This window comes from Panthera pardus, unplaced genomic scaffold (assembly GCF_024362965.1).
Source record: "Panthera pardus isolate Hobbes unplaced genomic scaffold, ASM2436296v1 HiC_scaffold_3, whole genome shotgun sequence".
In the NCBI taxonomy this organism is placed as follows: domain Eukaryota; kingdom Metazoa; phylum Chordata; class Mammalia; order Carnivora; family Felidae; genus Panthera; species Panthera pardus.
Window position 1 is genome coordinate 36,688,291 of NW_026526876.1, and position 19,788 is coordinate 36,708,078.

At 58.3% G+C, this 19,788-nt stretch overlaps 1 protein-coding gene across 3 annotated transcripts; it reads right to left on the reverse strand.

The window, feature by feature from the left end:
• Nucleotides 1-2,910: 2,910 nt before the first annotated feature.
• On the reverse strand, nt 2,911-19,683 carry OSBPL7 (oxysterol binding protein like 7). Of its 3 annotated transcripts, none has more exons than XM_053892708.1 (23): nt 19,525-19,681; nt 18,036-18,190; nt 17,798-17,923; nt 17,562-17,615; nt 16,811-16,924; nt 16,343-16,453; nt 16,104-16,221; nt 15,353-15,456; nt 14,890-14,982; nt 14,672-14,804; nt 14,495-14,589; nt 14,210-14,305; nt 12,984-13,121; nt 12,341-12,434; nt 11,432-11,679; nt 10,206-10,343; nt 6,915-6,978; nt 6,703-6,781; nt 4,894-5,155; nt 4,646-4,790; nt 4,431-4,557; nt 4,105-4,227; nt 2,911-3,953 (listed from the first exon to the last, which is right to left on the reverse strand). In XM_053892708.1, the coding sequence occupies exons 2-23, from the start codon at nt 18,108-18,110 to the stop codon at nt 3,845-3,847; spliced, it is 2,646 nt and encodes an 881-aa protein (XP_053748683.1). In that variant the 5' UTR covers nt 18,111-18,190; nt 19,525-19,681; the 3' UTR covers nt 2,911-3,844. The 3 variants fall into 3 exon arrangements, 2 of the variants coding, with proteins under 2 accessions (XP_053748683.1, XP_053748684.1); XM_053892709.1 differs by having other exon boundaries at nt 4,894-5,038; nt 19,525-19,680; XR_008418686.1 differs by lacking the exon at nt 2,911-3,953 and having other exon boundaries at nt 4,113-4,227; nt 4,646-4,815; nt 19,525-19,683.
• Between the last annotated feature and the right edge of the window lie 105 nt (nt 19,684-19,788).

A 19,788-nucleotide genomic window follows, 5' to 3' on the forward strand; every position in this document is an offset into this window, starting at 1 on the left:
AGGCTGGGGCCTGTCTCCCAGGCTCTGTGGGAGGACAGGATCCAACTTTGATCACTGCAAGCTAGCAGGCACCCCTGATGCCTCATTGCATTTACACTGGCCAATCCTTTGTAATTTTTCACTTCTTTGCCTACTGGAGCCCTTGCTCGCCCCCTCCTTCCTCCCTCATTCTCCCTCGAAATGCCCAGTCTCCTCTGCACAGACCGAATGAAACTTGCCCCACTGTCAGTGGTTCCTGAATAAAATCTGTCTTCGCCCCTTTAATGTCTGTTTGTCTTTGACACCTAGCTTCTTGACCGGCTCAGCAGTCTTTCCCTTCTCTGGTTTATTATCAACACGTACGCACAGGCACCCTAAACCACCCATTTATTCAGAAGATTCAGGGTATTGGGGGGTTAGGAGTTATTCTTGGCCTTTTTGCCCCTGACAACCCAGGCATCCCCACCAGTTATTCAACTGATAAGTTTTAAAAAGACCATTTCTCTGAGTGGAAAGGTTGGGGTTGGAGGGCCCAAAGTGTGTGAGGTGAGGACTGACGCTTCCTGCCTGGCTCCCCCTGCCTCTGCCGCCATTGTTGGGCCCAAGCATTTCCCTGCTCTTCAAGCTCTGACCTTCACTCATCCAGATATGTAGGTCTCTGGCTTTACAAACTGGGTGCCTTCTACCTCACACCTCTCCCAAGCTCAGTTAAGATTGGGGCCTCTAAGCCCATACTCCTCCCCTCTGTCCCAGCCCTGCCATTTCTTCCATCCAAGGCTGGGGGTCCAGGTCTGGGTGGGTGGGGGGGGGCTGCCCCAAGCCCAGTGGTGAGTAGTGTTCCTGTGTCTCACCAGACTAGACTGGGACAGGCTTGAGAATGGGGCTCACCATTGCTTCCTCAGACTGGACTTGAGGACCCCCCGCACGCGTCTTCTTTGTAGCTGAAAGGTTGCCGCCATCTCCTGTGCCCACAGCTGCTTTGGGCCCCGCACATACAGTCCACAGAGCACAGCCCAGGACTGGAGCTCCAGACTCCCCTCAGTCTGCCCTGAGAGCCCTGTCCGTGATGACCCACCAAACCTTGGCCAGATGGGGAGGGTTTCTAAGAAAACGACAGTCCTCCAGCTGGAGAAGCCTCACCAATCTGACCATTTCCCACCCCACCCCACCCCCGCGCAGTGAGTTGGTACCCCGGGCTTGGGGAGGATGCTGGTCAGGCCACAGCGGGCCTGGTTCCCATGGGCAGAGAAGTGGCTAGTCTCCTATCTCCGTTTGAAAAATAACTTCAGAGTTTGGTCCATCTGAAACTCTAGTTCTTAAAAATATGTGGAAGTGGAACACAAGCCGGTCAGTCAGGTGCTGCGTTGCTCTGAGTGGAAAGGGTTGGGGAGGAGGGCAGTGCACCTTGTATTAAAAAACAATCCCTGAAAGTGGGCAAGCTTTGGCTTTTTCTGGAGTGGGTTGAGGTTCTTTCTGGTACGTAGTGTCAGGATGAGCCTATTCATTTTAACTTCACGCCCTCTGGAAATAAACTGTGCAAATGTGGAGGGGGCTGGGGAGAGGAAAAGGACTAGGATTGGAGGGGCGGCCGTGGCTCCGGAGTCCCCTCTGTTCTTGCCACCCCCCCTCCCCCCCGGAGAAAGTGTGACGTGCTCTTGGCACAGCCATCAAACCAGAGCAGGGCTTGGGGGCCTGTTGTTGCCACAAGACAGGGTGAGGGGCTGAGGCAGCTAATGAGATCAGGAGCCTGGGCCCCTTCCCATACATTCTCCTTGGACATACAAGAAATCAAATGAAGGAGGGGCGCCTGGGTGGCTCAGTCGGTTGAGCGTCCAACTTTGGCTCAGGTCATGATCTCGTGGTCTGTGGGTTCGAGCCCCGCGTTGGGCTCTGTGCTGACAGCTCGGAGCCTGGAGCCTGCTTCGGATTCTGCGTCTCCCTCTCTCTCTCCCCCTCCCCCACTCATGCTCTGTCTCTCTCTCTCTGTCAAAAAGAAATAAACATTAAAAAAAAAAATTTTTTTTAAATAAATCACCCTTTAAAATAAAAAAGAGAGAGAAATCAAATGAAGGAACAAAGTCTCCAAACAGAAAGAGAAGGCACTTGACCAAGACCACACAGCTTTGGTAACAGAGCTCGGATGTAAACTTAGCTTTGGCTGGGTAGGGGAGCAGGAGATGTGTAGCTGGCCTTGTTCCCTGGCCCCTTCCAACTCTCCCGCCCCCACCTCTGCTCCCATCTCTCCGTGGACACTCACTGATCTGGGGTGGGAGGAGACCTGACCATCGATGCTGGGTGTGGGGGTCAGCACTCTACGCCAGAGGGGGACACGGACCACAGATTTCAGCCTGGTTGAAGAGTGTGGGTTTTTCCTCTAGGTCCCCAGGAGCAACGGATATATTTGAAACAGGCATGAGGAAACCCCATCTCTTTTTAAAAATATCACCCTGAAAGCCAGCATCAGAACGGAGGTGCCTGGGCAGGGGAGAGGGGCGGTGAGGTGACAGTCCAGGCAAGGGTCGCTCAGGGCTCCAGCCTAAGCCAGGAGCAATCCAGAGAAGGGGACCAGAGCTCAGGCCTCCAAGAGAGAGAATGGACAGGATGTGGGGATTAAGGGAGAGAGGACAGGGGATTTTCAGCCCAGGGGAGTGGGGAGCTGTGAGCCTTCACTGAGCTTGACCACACGTGTTTTTAAATGAATGGTCTCTTGGGGCACCTGGGTGGCTCAGTCGGTTGAGCGGCCGACTTCGGCTCAGGTTACGATCTCGCAGTCCGTGAGTTCGAGCCCCGCGTCGGGCTCTGTGCTGACCGCTCAGAGCCTGGAGCCTGTTTCGGATTCTGTGTCTCCCTCTCTCTGACCCTCCCCCGTTCATGCTCTGTCTCTCTCTGTCTCAAAAATAAATAAAAAACGTTAAATGAATGGTCTCAGGCCCAAGTTCGGGGTTGTCTTTATTGGAGCTTGGAATGTCACTGCGATTCACCTTAATCAGAGGCAGACTGTGCGAAAATGAGCAACAGTGGCGGACCCCCAGCAGGGGCCATCGGGCTACATTGGGAACCCTGCTCGCCTGCAAGCAGTACACGGGCACACGCACACATGCACACACTCCTACACAAACTCACACTCTCACGCGTGCTCACTCACTCCCAGGGGGTCTGAGGCCAGGCACCCTGCCGGCTCAGTTCGCTCCCCGCCTCTTGGACAGGTCTTGTCCACACAGCGGGGACCTGCCGAGCTGTGACTGAAGTTCCCTTCCGCTTGAGGACCAGGGCCGAAGGAGCCAGAAGCTGCAGGCGTTTTGCAGTTTGGGAGACGGGGATCCAGGAGGATGGGAGAGACTGCCAAGGACCAAGCAAAGGGAGCCCCGCTGAGCCGGGGCACGGGGGAGAAGATGCTGGAGAGGGATGGGACGGACAGGGGGTGGGAGAAAAGGCCATCTCTTCTCCTTCGTTCACTCCAACCGCACAGCCAGGGCCAGAGCCCTGGGCATAGGAAGCCTGGGGAGCATCAAGGGGTCCCCTGTGTCCTAGGAAGGCACTAAATGGGGAACAGATCCTGGAGAGCCTGGAGTCTCCCCCAAGTACCCCAAAGGGGACAGAAGGGGAATGACAGAACAAGAAGGGTCTTACATGCTGGTTGTCTGGGAAAACAAGACTGGGGAAGCACGAATCCTGCTTCCCACCCCAAACAGGGGGTGGGCGGTGGGCCGGGATGCAGCCCCTCTGGCCGGCAGAGGGGACAAAGCCAGGGCTGCCCCCTTGGTCTCCAGGGCGGTGAGTGGGGAAGCCTGGCCTCACCCGTGTGTCCGTGGGAGGTAGAGGCAGGAGGGAGGAACCTGAGCCTCCTGCCCCCCGAGGGCCAGGGCTACCAGAGCACGGCCCCATCCAGGTTCCCGTATCCTGGCTCGGCCCGCAGCCTCCAGTACGTGTTGTTGGTCACCCACCACTCCTTCCCACTGCTGTCTGTCTGCCGCCTGGGGGAAGGAGAGGGGTGAACGTCCCGAACTAAGGCCAGGGTCCCCGGACGCTGCCTCCCATAGCCGGCCCCACTCAGAGTGAGGAGGGGCTGTATGGGAGGTGGCAAGGAGCCTGGACGGCAGAGGCCTAGGGAGAGGGCAGAGGTACCTGAAGAAGCGAGCCTGGTGGACGATGTTGTTCTCCTCCATCACTCTGCGCCTGTCCCGCTGAAGCTGCTCGATCCTTCTCTTCTGGGCTTCAGCGGCCTGTATGTTCCCCTCCTCCAAGTACCTAAGCATCCACATGGCAGTCAGGGGAACTGCCCCCTCCTGCCAAACCCAAGACCTCTGTCCCCTGCCCAGCTCTGCCCCCAGATGGGACCCATCTCCCTGGGGCAACGCCAAGAGGGAAGAAGAGGCCAAGCTGGATGCGGAAGCTCATGTGGAAGAGGGAGGAGCCCAGAGGCTCCAGGGTGGGGCCCACCTGACACTGACCTCTGGTCTGGCCGGAGCCGCGTGTCCGTGGAAGGCAGTGACCGTTTCAGCTCTGCCGTCAGCTCATTCAGCTCCAAGGCAAACTGAGTGAAGCCGAAGTTTCGCTCGTGGTCTGGGGGCATGGAGTCTGGGGGGGAAGGCAAGGGGCTGGGGCAGGTGGACTGTGCCATAGGCACCCTCACCCCTGCCCGGCCCTCCCTGACCAGGCCACTTACTGGGTTTCCAGATGCACTGACCGCCGGGCAGGGATCCCCGGTATAGCCCCTCGTGCCACTTCCCGGAGAGTCGGTGGAGGACACGGCCGCTCCGGCTGAACACGGCCCCCTGCACCTCGTGGACGTTGGAGCTCCAGTACTTGGCCTGGGGTGGGGGTGGAGGCAGGGGACTTAGGGAGGTGTCCCCTCCCGTCCCCCAGGGTGAGCTGTTGGCGGCAGACAGGCAGGGTCAGGGTGGGGATGCCCACCTTGCAGAAGGTGATCTTGCAGTGACAGGAGCTGTCCTGCGTGTTCCGGATGAGCACCTCCCCATAGTGCTCGATCCAGCGCTGGCCGCTCAGAATGTTGTGAATGCAGGACGTCACCTTATTCCACTCAAAGTGGTCCCCAAATCTGAGAGAGACAGAGCAGGGGAGGGCAGCTGGCTGGCCCCGGGAACAAGTGCCACCCTGAGCCAGGATGCCCGTCATGTGGGTCTGTGGAAGGAACACTGCGGTCCTGGTTCTGCCTCTGCGTGAAGGATGACATATTTATAGGGCGCTTGGGTGGCTCAGTCGGTTAAACATCTGACTCTCGATTTCAGCTCAGGTCACGATCTCACAGCTCATGAGGTGGAACTCCTCTTCAAGCCCCGAGTTGGGCTCTGCGCTGACAACACAGAGCCTGCTTGGGATTCTCTCTCTCCCTCTCTCTCTCTGCCCCTCCTCTGCTTGTGCACAGGCATGCGCTCTCTCTCAAAAATAAATATCAAAGGGGCGCCTGGGTGGCTCAGTCGGTTAAGCGTCCGACTTCGGCTCAGGTCACGATCTTGCGGTATGTGAGTTCGAGCCCCGCGTCGGTCTCTGTGCTGACTGCTCAGAGCCTGCAGCCTGTTTCAGATTCTGTGTCTCCCTCTCTCTCTGACCCTCCCCCATTCATGCTCTGTCTCTCTCTGTCTCAAAAATAAATAAACATTAAAAAAAAAAATTAAAAAAAAATAAATAAATATTAAAAAAAATATATAGGGGCGCCTGGGTGGCTCAGTCGGTTGAACGTCCAACTTCAGCTCAGGTCACGATCTCGCATTCCATGAGTTCGAGCCCTATGTCGGGCTCTGGGCTGATGGCTCGGAGCTTGGAGCCTGCTTCCGATTCTGTGTCTCCCTCTCTATCTGCCCCTCCCCCGTTCATGCTCTGTCTCTCTCTGTCTCAAGGATAAATAAACGTTAAAAAAAATTAAAAAAAAAAAATATATGAACAAAACAAAAAGGATAACACATTTACAAAGCACAACAGCCCTCACAAAAAATATTGAGTCAACAGGTCTCCATTCATTGACAAAGCTCCTGAGTGCCTACGTCATGGGGATAAATACACAGAGTCCCTGCCCTTGGGTGCAGGGACTAGGGTAGGCCCATTCACACATTACCCTGTTTAATCCCCCCTTCCTCTGGGTTCTACTCATTACTCTTATTTCACGGAAGAGCGGATGGGAGGCTCTGAAGCATTAAGCCTCTTTGTTGCGTGCATAATTATCAAAGCTGCCAGACAGAACTTCTAACTCTGAAGCCCAGGATCTTCCCGGCCCTGGACTGGCCTCTCGCTAACTCCTGGACCATGCCGGGTAAGCCCCCTTCTTCTCTGGCTGCTGTCCCCACTTGGAAAATGACATGAGCTAGAGGACAGTGTTTCCAATGTGGTTTGCGATCAGTCCTGAGATCAACTTAGGTCTCTGTGGGTCTGTGTATGAGGGTGGGTGCATCTGCGCATTGGCTTAAAGTCTCAAATGGATTTCTTACTGTGAGTCACGGTCAAGAGAGTGTGAAAGCCACTGCATCAGATGACCTCAGTGAGCCCTTCCAGCTCTACCGTTCTAGGATTTTTCCTGTTTCTGTATGCACAACGGCTGTAAAAATAGGTGTGAAACGTATAGACACTACCCCACCGCAACCAGCTTCAGGCCAGACCTTTCGATCCTGCCCCTATCACCTCACCACCCCAGCCTGGAAGACGGCCCGTAGGCTGGGCCTGGCTGCTGACCTTAGCAGCCCCATAGGCTGGGGCCTTAGCGACACCCACCTGGGCAGGCTGACATTGACGGTCCCCACAGGCACAATCTCCAGGGATTTGCCCCAAAACTTGTTCTTCCACTTCATGTCTGGAGTTGGGTGGGGAGAGGGAGAGGGAGAGGGAGGGCAGAAAAGAGACCAGAGAGTGTTCCAGCCCCTCCCCCATCTGCCCTTCACCCTCATGTCCGCCTCACCACCCCTCCCCACCCCCCCATTCCTCACCTTGCCAGAAGATGAAGTTCTCAGACTCCGCATGGCATGCCGAGATGGGAGGGTGGTGGGAGACCTTGGTGAACAAAGAAGGTCTCTTGACGCTGCCCCTGAGGATTATGGGGTCTGCTCCTTACCCCAGGGCTCCCCAAAGTCCCTTATCCCCAATCCCAGTTCCTCTCCAAACCAGAAGACCAGTTGGTTCCAGGTCTCTTGTCTCTGTCATCCTCAGCCACCACCCAGATTCTGTTGCCCTCTCTGTCCCCATGAGGCCTCACATGCTTCCTTCTCACTCACTCCCTTCTGGAGCCCCAGGACCCCTGTTCAAGGCTACCAAGTCCTCTAGTAGTGACAGATGAGGCTTCCTCCTGTGCCCTGCCTGAAAGCCAGCCCTCCTGGGGGCCCTCTTCCCTCACTGCTTTCTCCTTCACCATCATCACAGCCTCCAAAAAAAACCCTGGCCTTGCCCTCCTTGGAACGGCTCCATATCTGGAACTTGAACCTGGGTATCCCAAAGCCTGCAGCCTTGCCTCTCTCATTCCCTGTGGTCCATGACTCCTCCCAAGACTTTCAGCCACTCGGCTCTGTTGTGCCCTGTCCGCCCTGCTCCACCACCGTCCCCCCGCCTGACATTGCTGTCACCTCCACCTTCTCACAGCACCCTCCACAACCTTCTGCCACCACTGGTCACAACACCTGGCATCGGCCTCCTCTGTGCCGCCCCTGGTTCCCTGCTCTTCATTCACCCCCACGGAGCCGAGGAACACACGGAGCACACGCCTGGAAACTTCTAATGCTACACTCCGTCTACACCTGGGCCCAATCCTTCTCTGAGGACCCACACCCAACCCATCACCTTCAAACCACATTGACACGCCCACCCTCAGAGGGAGACTAGAGGTGGCAACTCCTCCCACCAATTTATGGCTCCCACCCTGACCCCAGCCCCCTGAATCCACTGCCAGGCCTGGACCTTCCTCCTGGTGCAGCTGCCTCACACCCCTTCCTGCAGGCTCCGCCCTCCTCCACCCCACTGTTCTGCAGCCTTTCCCTCTACTTTTCTCTTTCTCTCCAAATAGAAGTATCTCCTGGGGTGCCTGGGTGGCTCAGCCAAGTTGAGTGTCTGACTCTTGATTTAGGCTCAGGTCATGATCTCACAGTTCATGACATCGAGCCCTGAGTTGGGCTCTGTGCTGACACAGGGCGCCTTCTTGGAATTCTCTCTCTCTGCCTCTCCCCTGCTTGTCCTTGCTCTCTCTCAAAATAAATAAATAAACTTTTTTATGTTTGTTTTTTTTTTAAGGAAATATCAGGGCGCGTGGGTGGCTCAGTCAGCTAAGCATTGGACTCTGGCTCAGGACATGATCTCACGGTTCGTGAGCTTGAGCCCGGCATCTGGTGACCTTGAACGCTGCTTCTCTCTCTCCCTCTCTGCCTCTCACTCATTTGCGCCCTCTCTCTCTAAAAAACAAAACAAAACAAAAAACTAAAGAAATATTTCCTGTTTCTTCCATTTTAAAAAAAGAGTAAACCTTTCTTTTCTGGATGCACACACTTTTGCTCACGTACGCACAAAACAAACACTGGCAGCAGCAATCTCCTCAGAAGGAGCTGGGGCTCATTTCCTATTGTACACACTCCTGTACTGGACGAACTTGTCACTATATTTTCAAAACCACTTAAAATCTAAACAAACAAAACACCTGCCTCAGCTCTATCCCCACCTCTGGCTGAAACCCTCTCTCTCTCTCCTCTTTCTCTCCCGGTCAACTGTTTTGAAAATAAACTGCATTTTTTCTCTATTTTAATTTTTTTTTTCCTTAAGGAAGCTCGACACCCAACACAGGGCTCGAACTCATGACCCCGAGATCAAGAGTGGTGCATTCCACTGACTGAGCCAGGCAGGTGCCCCATTTCATTTTAATTTTTTTAATGTTTTTTATTTCTTTCTGAGAGAGAGAGAGAGAGAGAGAGAGAGAGAGAGAGAGAGAGAGAGAGAGAATATGAATCTGAAGCAGGCTCCAGGCTCTGAGATGTTGACACAGAGCCCAATGCAGGGCTTGAACTCACAGACCATGAGATCATGACCTGAGCTGAAGCTGTGTGCTTAACCGACCGAGCCACCCAGGAGCCCCTAATTTTAATTTTTTTTAAGTCTCATTTTTCCCTATGTTACTTCTTTTTCCTAGCCACCCGCTGTAACCCGGCCTCGGCCCACAGCCCTTCTCAGAAACCTCCCTCACTCAGTAAACCAACCAACCCCGTCAAAGTCCTGTGGACCATCCACCCGCACTTGGCCTCGGAGCTCCTCCGCCTTCCCTGCCCACCCTCCTCAGACCCTCTCCCGTGAGCAGCCCGTGACATCATCCGTCCTCTAAGCTGGTGACTCCCGGGTCTGTCAGCCCCCACCTGTTCCCAGAGGAGCTCTGTACCCACACGGCCCAGGGCCTCCCGGACATCTCCCCGTGGAAGTCAAGCCCACGTAGACAAGGAGTCTCGCCAATGCAGTTACCTTCCTCACACACTTCCCATCTTGCTAACTGGCACTTCCATACACCTGCTGGAGCCCCCGAACCAGAAATTCAAGGCCATCTCCAGCTTTTCCCTATCATCGACCACCTCCCCTATCTCTTACACGTAACAGCATTCTGCTGACCACTGTGTCCTGTCAAGGGCAACATGACACGGTTCCTGAATCCAATGTCCTCGCAATCCAGATGCCACAGCCTAAGTGCAGGTCTTTGTCAGCTCTTAACAGGGATGACTGAAACGGCCTCTTAATGGCCTTCTCTGACCCATCCGCACACCACGGTCTGAGCAATCTTTATAAAGTGCAATTTGGAGCATTGTCACTCTACTGCCTAAAACCCTCGATGACTCCCCATTGAAGGCAACCATTTGGCCTGCAGGGCTCCTCAGGGCTTGGGGCTGTCTTGCCACCCAGCTGCGTCTCTCATACCCTGTCTGGAGCCTCCCATTCTCCCCACCCCCTGGATTCTTGGTGCACGTCAGTCCTCCCTCAAGACCTAGGTGGAGATCAGCCCCTACAGCATGCCTTCCTGGCTGAAGGGCAGCCTCAGAGCCTCCAGGGTCCAGCTCTAGAACATAGTCAAGTAACTCCCCATTTCAAGTCTGCCCCCCACACTCGGCAGGGCGCTCCCTGGAGCAGAGAGCCTTTTGCACCACCGCCATGTGGCACAGGGCTCGGCCCGGAGCCAGACGCCCTGAACTCTCTCTCCCGCGCCCTGGCCCCTCTGAAGCCCCAGCCACCCGTGAGGGCCTCTCTTCTTCCGGGGCCCACACCTGCTCACTGATGAAGCGGAAGCCTCGGTCAGGCCGCTCACACTCATAGGTCTCCCCCAGGACGGGGTTGAAGGGCTTACAGCCTGCTCGGTGGTACGTGGACGAGTAGGCAGAGACAGCAAAGGCCGCGATGTACACCTGCGGGTGGAAGGGCGAGGAGATGCTGCTGGGGGGGGGGCGGGGGGGGCGGAGGAGAGGCCGCTGGGGTGGGTGGTGGGGAGATGCCGCTGGGGCAGAGAGATGCCACTGGGGGTGGGTGGAGATGTCACTGGGGGGGGGCGGGAAGAGATGTTGCTGGTGGGGGGAGATGCCGCTACAAGGGAGGGGAGATACCGCTGGGGGTGGGGGGGAATGCTGTTGGTGGGGGGGGGAGATGCCGCTGGGGGGGGTGGGAGATGCCGCTGGGGGCGGGAGAGATGCCACTGGGGGGGGTGGGAGATGCCACTGGGGTGGGGTTGGGGGGGGTGGGGGGAGATGCTGCTGGGGCGGAGAGATGCCGCTGGGGGGGTGGAGAGGCCACTGGGGACGGGGAGATACTGCTGAGGTGGGAGGGATGCCACTACGGGGGGGGGGGGAGATGCTGCTGGGGGTGGGGGGGAATGCTGGTGGGGGGGGAGATGCCGCTGGGGGCGGGGAGAGATGCCACGGGGCGAGGGGGTGGGAGATGCCGCTGGGGTGGGGTGGGGGGTGGGGGGGAGATGCTGCTGGGGCGGGTGGAGATGCCACTGGGGGCGGGGAGATGCAGCTGGGGTTGGGGGGGATGCCACTGGGCCGGCGGGGATGCCGCTGGGGCGGGAGGCCAGGAGATGCTGCTGGGGGCAAGGAGATGCCGCTGGGTAGGGGAGATGCCACGGGGGGGGGGGGGGGGAGATGTCGCTGGGGGTGGGGGAGAATGCTGTTGGTGGGGGGGGGGGATGCTGCTACGGGGGTGGGGGGAGATGCTGCTGGGGGTGGGGGAGAATGCTGTTGGTGGGGGGGGAGATGCCGCTGGGGGTGGGGGAGAATGCTGTTGGAGGGGGGAGATGCCGCTGGGGGTGGGGGGAGAGATGCCAATACGGGGGGAGATGCCGCTGCTGGGGGGGGGCGGGCAGATGCTGTTGGGGGATACGGGGGACATGCCCCTGGGGGGTTGCAGAGAAGGGGGGTGCCACCCCATTACAAGCAAGGACTGGTGGAGGTAGAGCTTCAGTGGCGGGGAAGAGCCCCGCCAGGAGTGCCGGGGGTACCATGCGCTCGCAGGGGTCCGCCACGCGGCTGGCCTGGTCCAGGAGGCTGCTGTACTCCAGCTCCTCGCAGAGCCGCTGCAGAGTGTTGAGTGGCTCGTTGAGCTGCACAGGCATGGACACCTTGGACAGGTCCTTGCCGATGTTGTTCCGAAGTATGTTCCACAAGCTCACGTCGGCCCCTGGCCCGCTGGCCGCCGGCAGGCAGCGGCGACGGGGTGGCCCCGCAGCTCTCCCTGGAACACACGCCCCTGGGCCCCACCCGGCCACGTCACTCTTCCTCCCGCAGGGTATCCAGACTTGGGGGGCACACAGGCCAACCCCAGAGCCGCCCCCAGTCCTGAGGTGCTCCTAGATACACTCATTCCCAAGCACCCCTCTGGGCTCTGCAGTCGAGCCCCCGGGGGGATTTAGGTGGGTAGCAGGGCCGAGAACCACTCAGAGAGGGCACCTCCTGCTGCTGGAAACCCTGAACCCCAGAAGCCCCTCCTGAGCCCCCACCCTGGCCTTCAGTTCCCCTCCATAAACACAGAAACCAATGTTGGGATACAGATTATTCAGCCCATTTTACAGATGAGGGAACAGCCTCCAAGAAGTAAAATGACATGTCCAAAGCCACACTGCTAAAGAGTGGCAAGGTGGGACCATCTGCCTCTGTATCAGGCCCCATGCCAGTCTTCTCAGAAGACCGCACTGATGGCCAGCCCCCAGGCCTGAGCCCGACCCACCTCGGGAGCCGCTCCTAGAACATTCTGTAGCTCACAGCTTAGCCTTCCTTATCTCCCGGGGTCACCCTAAGCTGTTAGCCCACCAGTCACCACAATAGACTGCCTCCCAAGGGGTCTGGGCTGTGGACAAACACGATTTGTACCTCCCTCCAAACCCCTCCATGCCTGCACACCCAGCTAGTACCTTTCTGGTAGCGCTCAGCTCCCCTGAGGTCCAGCACCTCCTCAGACAGGCTGGTGGTGATTTCACTGGTGCACGACTCCTCCTCCTCTGAGCCCTGGGCCAGGACAGATGACAGGCTGGGCAGACTGGGCCTCCCCGGGCAGCTGGGCAGTGCCCAGGGCCTGGCAAGACTCTGCCCAGCTAGTCCTTTGATGGGAAGGGGGAAGACACGTATTTGGGGGAGGGGAGGATCGGAGCCCTAAGACTGACATCATGGAGTGTGCCTTGCCACTTTGGGAGGGGACGCCTGGCCCTCTCCCTGCCGGGAGGGAGCACAGGGACTTGGCGAACACCAAGGAAAGGTAGCAGGGCATTGCTGAGATCCAGGGTTCAGGGCTAGGGGAAGTGCTGGGGATGAACCGCTCACAGGAAGAGGGCTGGGGTGGGGCTGCGGCAGCAGTCTCGGGAAGACCCCACGGGGATAAAGCACATCAAACTAAAGGAAGGGTCCCCAGCAGATTTCTGAGCAGGGCCACACAAACCCAACAGGTCTGGACGTGTTACCCCAGAGAGCAGCTGAGGCGTTAGAAAGGATTTGGGAATCTACAAATTCTAGTCTCTCTGGACCCCATCCCAATTTTCCCAGGGTTGTCCCCCACCTCACCTCATTCTCAGAAGAGCTGGCAGAGAGGAGAACCTCACAGGCATCAAAGAACTCTGTGTGGGAATCAGCAAGGGACAGGACGCTGCTCTGGGACAGCTGGGGGGTCAGCCCCCGCCCCTTCATGTACAGGGCTTCTTGCTGTGGGAAGGACAGGTGTCAGGCAGGGCTCCCCGGCCCTGACAGTTCCCTTGAGAGGGAAGCATACTGAGGACTTTTACTGCCTGAGTGTGGAGCCCACCAAGCAGAAGACGCAGAAGGGAGAGAGTGTGGTGGGATACGAAGGTGTGGCGGCTGAACTGGGGTCTGGGACAGGGGAACGTGGGTTCCATAAGAGCCGCTCACATGGCCTAGGCACTCACTCTGAGATGGGTTCCAAGCCTTCCGTGTGCATCAATGCAGTCCATCCTGACACTTACCCTAAGCGGTAGGTACTGTTATAACCCCCTACTTTGCAGACCAGGACACTGAGGCTCAGGGTCACAAAGCCGCCAAGCACTAGAGCCAAATTCAAACCCACAGAGCCCGGCCCCAGAGTCTGTGCTCAGAACACGGAAGTCCCAGCTCAGCCAATCCTCAACTGGGGGATCCTGGGCCCATTGGTCAGAGTCTCTGAGTCTTAGTTTCCTCCACCATGAACTTGAGGGTAAGGATCATGGCCGCATAGGACTGAATTAAGCAAAAGCATGGGGCACCTGGGTGGCTCAGTCACTTGAGTGTCTGACTCTTGATTTCGGCTCAGGTCATTATCCCAGGGTCATGGGATGGAGCCCTACATCGGGCTCTGTGCTGAGTGTGGAGCCTGCTTAAGATTTTCTCTCTCTCTCTCCCCCTGTCCCCCACTTGTGCGTTCTCTCTCTCTCTCTCTCTCTCAAATTAAAAAATAAATAACTCTTAAAAAAAATAGTAAAAGCACTCTAGGGTGCCTGGGTAGTTCAGTCGGTTACACCTCCAACTCTTGATCTCAGCTCAAGTCTTGATCTCAGAGCCCTGAGTTCAAGCCCTGAGTTGGGCTCCACTACTTTAAAAAAAAAAAAAAAAAGTATAAGCAATCTGCACACTGGCAGGGCAGGAATGACCAAGGTGAGGCTGCTGCCAATGTTACATGAATTGGGTTGGAGCTAGGATTTCTGGGCCCTGTTTTGGGTCTGAAGACCAACCATGCCTTCACTTCTGCTAAGAAAGAAGGTGCAGGAGAAATGGTTCCCACAACCCAGCCTGGCTCCTACCTCCTCAGGGTTGAGGGAGCTGAAGGAGTCTGCAGTGGTGTCCGAGGAGACGGAGAGCGAGTGGAGGCGCCTCGGGCCAGCTGAGGCCTCAGAGACCTGCGAGGAGACAGTGAGGGGACAGGGAGCCAGGAGGACAAAGCCCTCCCCGCCCCGCGATACTGCCCTCTGCGCAGATTGCCTCCGCCAACCACTCTCCCCAGACCCAGCTCCGCTCTCCTCCCCAGGCCTGCGGTCCTCAGCTTCAAGCCGTCTCCTCCCACACGCTCCCCTGTCCTTGAGCCTCACCCCCATCCGCGACAGCTCTGAACCCTGGTGCAGGTCCCGCAGTCGGTCCCATTCAGCGGTGAGGGCAGCCAGGACACTGCTGAGGGAATTGTGCACTGCGGGGCAAGGGCAGGCATCAGACTCCTCTCCCTCTCCCTCTCCCCGCCTGCCCCCCACCGCCCTCCAGCATGCACTCACCCTTCTGGGCCAGGGCCCAGAAAGTACGCTGCAGGTGGGCATAGTCTGGAGGTGGCAGCCCGCGGGGGCCTGAGGGGTCCCGGGACTCCAGGTAGCGAGACAGGTTGGGAACAGAGCCGTGGAGACGACCAACCTGGGGGTGAGGGAGAGGGGTCGAAGGTGACAGCCTCCTCCAGGACATCCCACCCCGGTGACTTGGGGTCCACACCCCACCTCACCCGTCCGATGGTGTCGTCCTTGGCGAAACTCTGTGTGCACCACATGCGGCTGGTCCGTTTCCCCTTCTTGGGTCTCTCAGTTGTCACTGAGGCCTGGCAAGTCGAAGGCGGGAGGTGAGGGGTGAGTTTCACTCAGGGTGGGGCAAAGGGCAGCAACCATGAAAGCCAGGAGAGGGGAAGATGGCCACGGAGGAGGGCACAGAGACATCTGACGTCCCAGAGGAAGAAGATGACACCCTAGTAGAGGCGTGGGTACAGCAGGCAGGGGTCACTCCAAAGGGGCAGAGAGACAACCCTGAGGCCGTCTGGACACGGGAGGTGGGTCAGCTAGGCAGATGTGCAGCTCTCCAGGAAACCGCAGCACACGAGGGGGCCTGGGGGCCTGTCCCGGGGAAGTGGTGAGGGTGAGGGCGACAAGCAGGAGTCCCCTGGGCAGGGCCCTGTCTCCTCCCCTGGCCCTCACCTGGTGCGTGGGGATAACAGGGGCCGAGGGGATCCGGTGCAGGGACTCCAGGCTCTGGAGGAGTCTGTGTAGTTCCTGGAGCTTCCCCTGACACTCAGAGAGCTCTGTGGGAAGAATGAATGAGGATATCCTCTCCCAACACTGCCTGGGCGCCCCAGAGTCTGTCCCTCGGCTTCCCTTCCTCCTCCTAACATCTCACCCGGGCGGCCACAGAAACCCTGACACTGCGTCCCCCTCCTCGGCTCAGGACGCCAAAGCAGTTCCCAGTTCTCGCCACTGGTTTCCCAAGAGGGCTGGCATCCTCGGTCCCCATAACATACCTTAACTTTGCTGCCTCCGCACAGGGTGCAGGGTGGGGGTGGCCCTGACTCTCTGTCCCCACTTGGTGGCACCTCCCCATCTCCCTCTCCCAGGCCAACATCTCAGCTGCCTACTCCAGGAACGGGTTCTAGAGCACACCCCTTCTCTGACACTACTCCACGGGACCCCTCCCCGATTGGCTTTCTGTATCTTCTTGTCCGTGAGCCCCGGCCCGAGTCCTGTCTATGTGCCTGAGACACAAGCCCCCGCCATTCTCGGTGAGGCTGGTGCTCCCCAGGGCAGGCCCGAGGAGATCCTGTTGGCTTGGAGGCCCCAGGTTCCCGGAGGCAGGGCTGGAGGTAATGGTTCCACCTCCTCGTGACAGCCGACACCTCCTAGACCCAAAGGCACCCATCCTGCCCACAGAGGCACAGTGCCAGGGGCCCCTCACCATGAGAGCAGCGGTCTAGCCCATCACTGTCCCTCAGCCAGGAAGACACCTTCTCCCGAGGTCCGACCCCAGGGAGAGCCGAAGCACTGCCTGCTGCTGGAAACTGGGCACCAGGAGCCTGTGGGGTGAGTCAAGAGTGAGGCAAGGCAGCACCCCCTCCATGGATCTCGCAGTTCCCTGAAGCCCCCACCCCTGAGTCCCCATGTTACTGCCCCCCCCCTCCCCAGGACCTCCCTTACCTTCCGGTGAGTGGTGCTGGGCAGCGAGCCTCGGGGCATGTCTAGGCGCTGGGCTAGGCGGTGGGCACGAAGCTGGGCCACCCAGCTCTGGAAGAGGTCCTGGGATTTGATCTGCAGAAGGGACGGAGAGGGGGAGGGAAGCGTGAAAGGAAGGATTGCTTCACAGGGGCAAGAAGTTGGGGCTCTGCTTCCCAGGCAAGGAGAGTGTCTCCCTGTCGTCCCCGGCTTGTGCAAAGGCTCCTTGCAGGGAGACAGAGCGCAGCTTCCCCGGGGTGACCGAGCCCTTAGCTCTGCACCTGTTCATGTAACAACCAAGAGGGACGTCTTGCCATTGGCTGTGGTATACGATGGGAACTCCCTTGCTGTCAACCTCAGGGACAGACCCTCAACCCGCCCCTCTCTCCTGTGTGCCCTAGTGTCTCTGCTGGGCTGGGGCCCAAGCCACAACTTGGCTCCCAGGGATGTCACCTTGAGGTGGTAGATGTTGTCTTCAGTGTCAAGGTCAATGCGCTGGGCCTTTTTGTTGATGGACATAACAGACAGTCGGACATCAATGGAGCCATGAAGCTTCCCCTTGGTGATCTAGGGTGGATGGTGGGCAGGGAAAAATGGGACTGTTTTTAGGCCCCCGGGACCCCAGAGCCATCATCTCCCTGAGGTGACCCTAGGCTCCAGGGCCAGGCAGCAGGTTCACAGCATCAGCAGGGACTTGTCAGTTGTCCTCTGGTGCACAGAGCACCCCACTACGTCAAGTCATACTCTGAACAAGGGAGTCAGAGAGCAAGGAAAACTAATCTCAGCAACGCGAAGGCTGAGAAGGGAAACACCCTCTCAGAAAGAGATCCTGAGGATGCCGGCCTCTAGTTCCTGTCCCCAGCACCAGAATAAAACAAGGGTAAAGATGATAAAGCTCCCTGGGGCGCCTGGGTGGCTCAGTCGGTTAAGCGTCCGACTTCAGCACAAGTCATGATCTTGCGGTTTGTGAGTTCGAGCCCCGCATCGGGCTCTGTGCTGACAGCTCAGAGCCTGGAGCCTGCTTCGGATTCTGTGTCTCCCTCTCTTTCCCTCCCCCTCCCCTGCTCATGCTCTGTCACTTTCTGCCTCAAAAATAAAACAAACATTAAAAAAAAAAAAAAAAAAGATGATAAAGTCCCCTGTCCGTGCAGACCATTCTGGGCCCACACTCAGCCCACAACCCCCAGCAGAGGCCCTGACTCACCTCTTGCCGCGTCGTTGCATAGTGAAGGACTCCGTCCTCGAGCACAAAGTATCTCTGTGTTTGCCCAGAAGGAACGAGAACCCAGGAGGCCGACAGAAAAGGGTATGGGGAGAGAGCAACCACACACATGGACTTTTCTTCTCCTCCACACACACACCCAGTACTGCCTACACCCTTCCCCCCCATCCCCCACTCGCCTCTGCATCTGGCCCCTCCCTTTGCCCAGCCCACCCTACCTTGTGCCAGCCCTTCAGAGGCCACTTCCTTTTCTTGAGCAGGTGGCCTTCCTGCCTCTCAGGCATGATACCCTCTGCTCCCAGCCTGCCCCGAGGCTCCTCCTCTACCTCCCACAGCTCAGAGGCCTGCAGTCCAGGACAGAGAAGTAGGAAAGCAGCTGGTGAGGTGACCAAATCTGCCCCCCCCCACTTTGGGGCCAAGCTCTATCCACCCACTGCCTGCTTCCCCATCTCAGACCTGCAGGGCACTGCTGGGCTTTGCAGACTGAATGCTCTCGGCCAAGGAGTTAGGGACCCTCTCCTGGAAGTCCATGGAGATGGGAGCAGCCACTCCCTGTTGAGAAGGTAGAGCAGGGTGGAAGGAGAAGGATGTCACCTTGTCCTGAGGGGACCCTTGAAGCAAGAGAGAGACCCCATTAGCACAGACCCTGCTGTCACCTTCCCAGCCTCCAACCCTTCCCGAACCCTCTGAGATAAGGGCTCACCAACATCTTCTGCTCACCTGCCATGTCTCTCTGAGTCTGTCCCTTCCCCACCCTGGGCGGGTTTCCCTGTCTACACCCTCCAGCTGTGGCCACTGCTCCTGGAGAGGTGGACTAGCACGCGGTCCGCAGGCCAGCGCCAAGAGACAACCACAAAAGTCCGCCCAGCCCCACCTTGGGCCCACATTCTCAGGCTCTAGGAAACACTTGGTGCTTTCTCTGGAAGATTCCCTAGGGCGGGGGGTGTGGTGCGGGGGGGAGCAGAGAGGAGGCATGGGAGTAAAAAAAACAGACTCTAAAACAGGGCAGAGGAATTCCGAGACTGGACAAGCAAGATCTCAATCTGGCTTCTCTTCCTCCAGGACCCCTGGACACTCCTCCACCTGCTGTTGTGGGTGGGAGATTTCTCTGTCATCCCAACTCCCCGCTAATCAGTCTCCAGATCCTCTGTCTTCGGCATCAGGAAACTGAGGCCTGAGCCAGCCCCCACTGTTCTCTGTGCCTCCACCATAGGATGCCCACCTGAGACCCTCGGTGCCCCTCAAAGCCTCCATTCTACCATCCCGGTCCTTGGGGTTCCTGAGAAGTAACACCCACCCGGAGAAAGCAGGGGACCCTGCTTCAGTGCCCATTGAGGCACTGTGGGCGGGAGAAGAGGCGGCCAAGAACATGCCAAGGTCCACACAGGTCCCGCAGCAGTGCCCACAGGCGCCCTTGGCACCAGCCCTGGCCATCCTGGCTCCTCGAGGAGATCAATAATGCATGAGGTTCTGTGTGTGTGAGACAGGGAGGGGACTGGAGGGGCGAGGCTGGCCCGAGGCTGGGGAAACAGCTCAGATCTTCCAGTGGAGCCAGCAAGCACCTGAGGAGCGAAGGCCGGGAAGGGACAGGGATGCGGTGGGGTAGTGGTGGCCAGGAGGTAGGGACGGAGGGGCCCAGAGTGCGAGAGGCTGACCCGGGGGGGTAAAACTCCTGCATTTGGCCATTGAAAGTTCCCAAACTCTTCTGGTGTTTGGGTATCTCTGTGTCCTTTTCCTGGCCCCCTAGAATCCTGGCCCCTCACTGCTGGCGGGTGGAGGGTGGGGGGGCTCTGTCAGTAGAGGGTGCAGGGTGGAGGGGAGCCTGGTGGGTGCCCCATTTCCACTTCCATTCCCACCCCCATCTCCAGAGGGGCAGACCCGCCAGCTTCAGGTGGGAAGAAGCCTGCCTGGGGTATGTCAGCCAAAGCCAGCGTGGGCCCCTTACCCCAGGGTCCATGGACGCCAGTGCTCCTTGGCCCGCGCGCGCCTCTCCGCCTCTGAGTCACCGTCTCCGAGTCGCCCGCTCCCTCCTCACGGAGCCTAGCAGTGGCAGCAGCTGCTGCAGGAACCAGGAAGGAAGGAGACGTCGGAGCCTCCCCTCCAGCCGGATCTCCCCACCTCCCCCTTCCCGGCCCCTCCTCCCGCCAAGCTCCGGGCGGCCGCTCAGCTCTGCCCCCCTGCTCCCGGGAGGACTCAGGGCTGAGCGGAC

Coding starts and splice junctions, on each gene's coding strand:
- OSBPL7 (XM_053892708.1), bottom strand. CDS start 18,110: ATGGACTTCCAGGAGAGGGTCCCTAACTCCTTGGCCGAGAGCATTCAG. Junction 15,457..16,103: donor GCTAGACCGCTGCTCTCATG/GTGAGGGGCCCC, acceptor TTCTTCCCACAG/AGCTCTCTGAGTGTCAGGGG. Junction 4,558..4,645: donor TCAGTGCATCTGGAAACCCA/GTAAGTGGCCTG, acceptor CTTCCCCCCCAG/ACTCCATGCCCCCAGACCAC.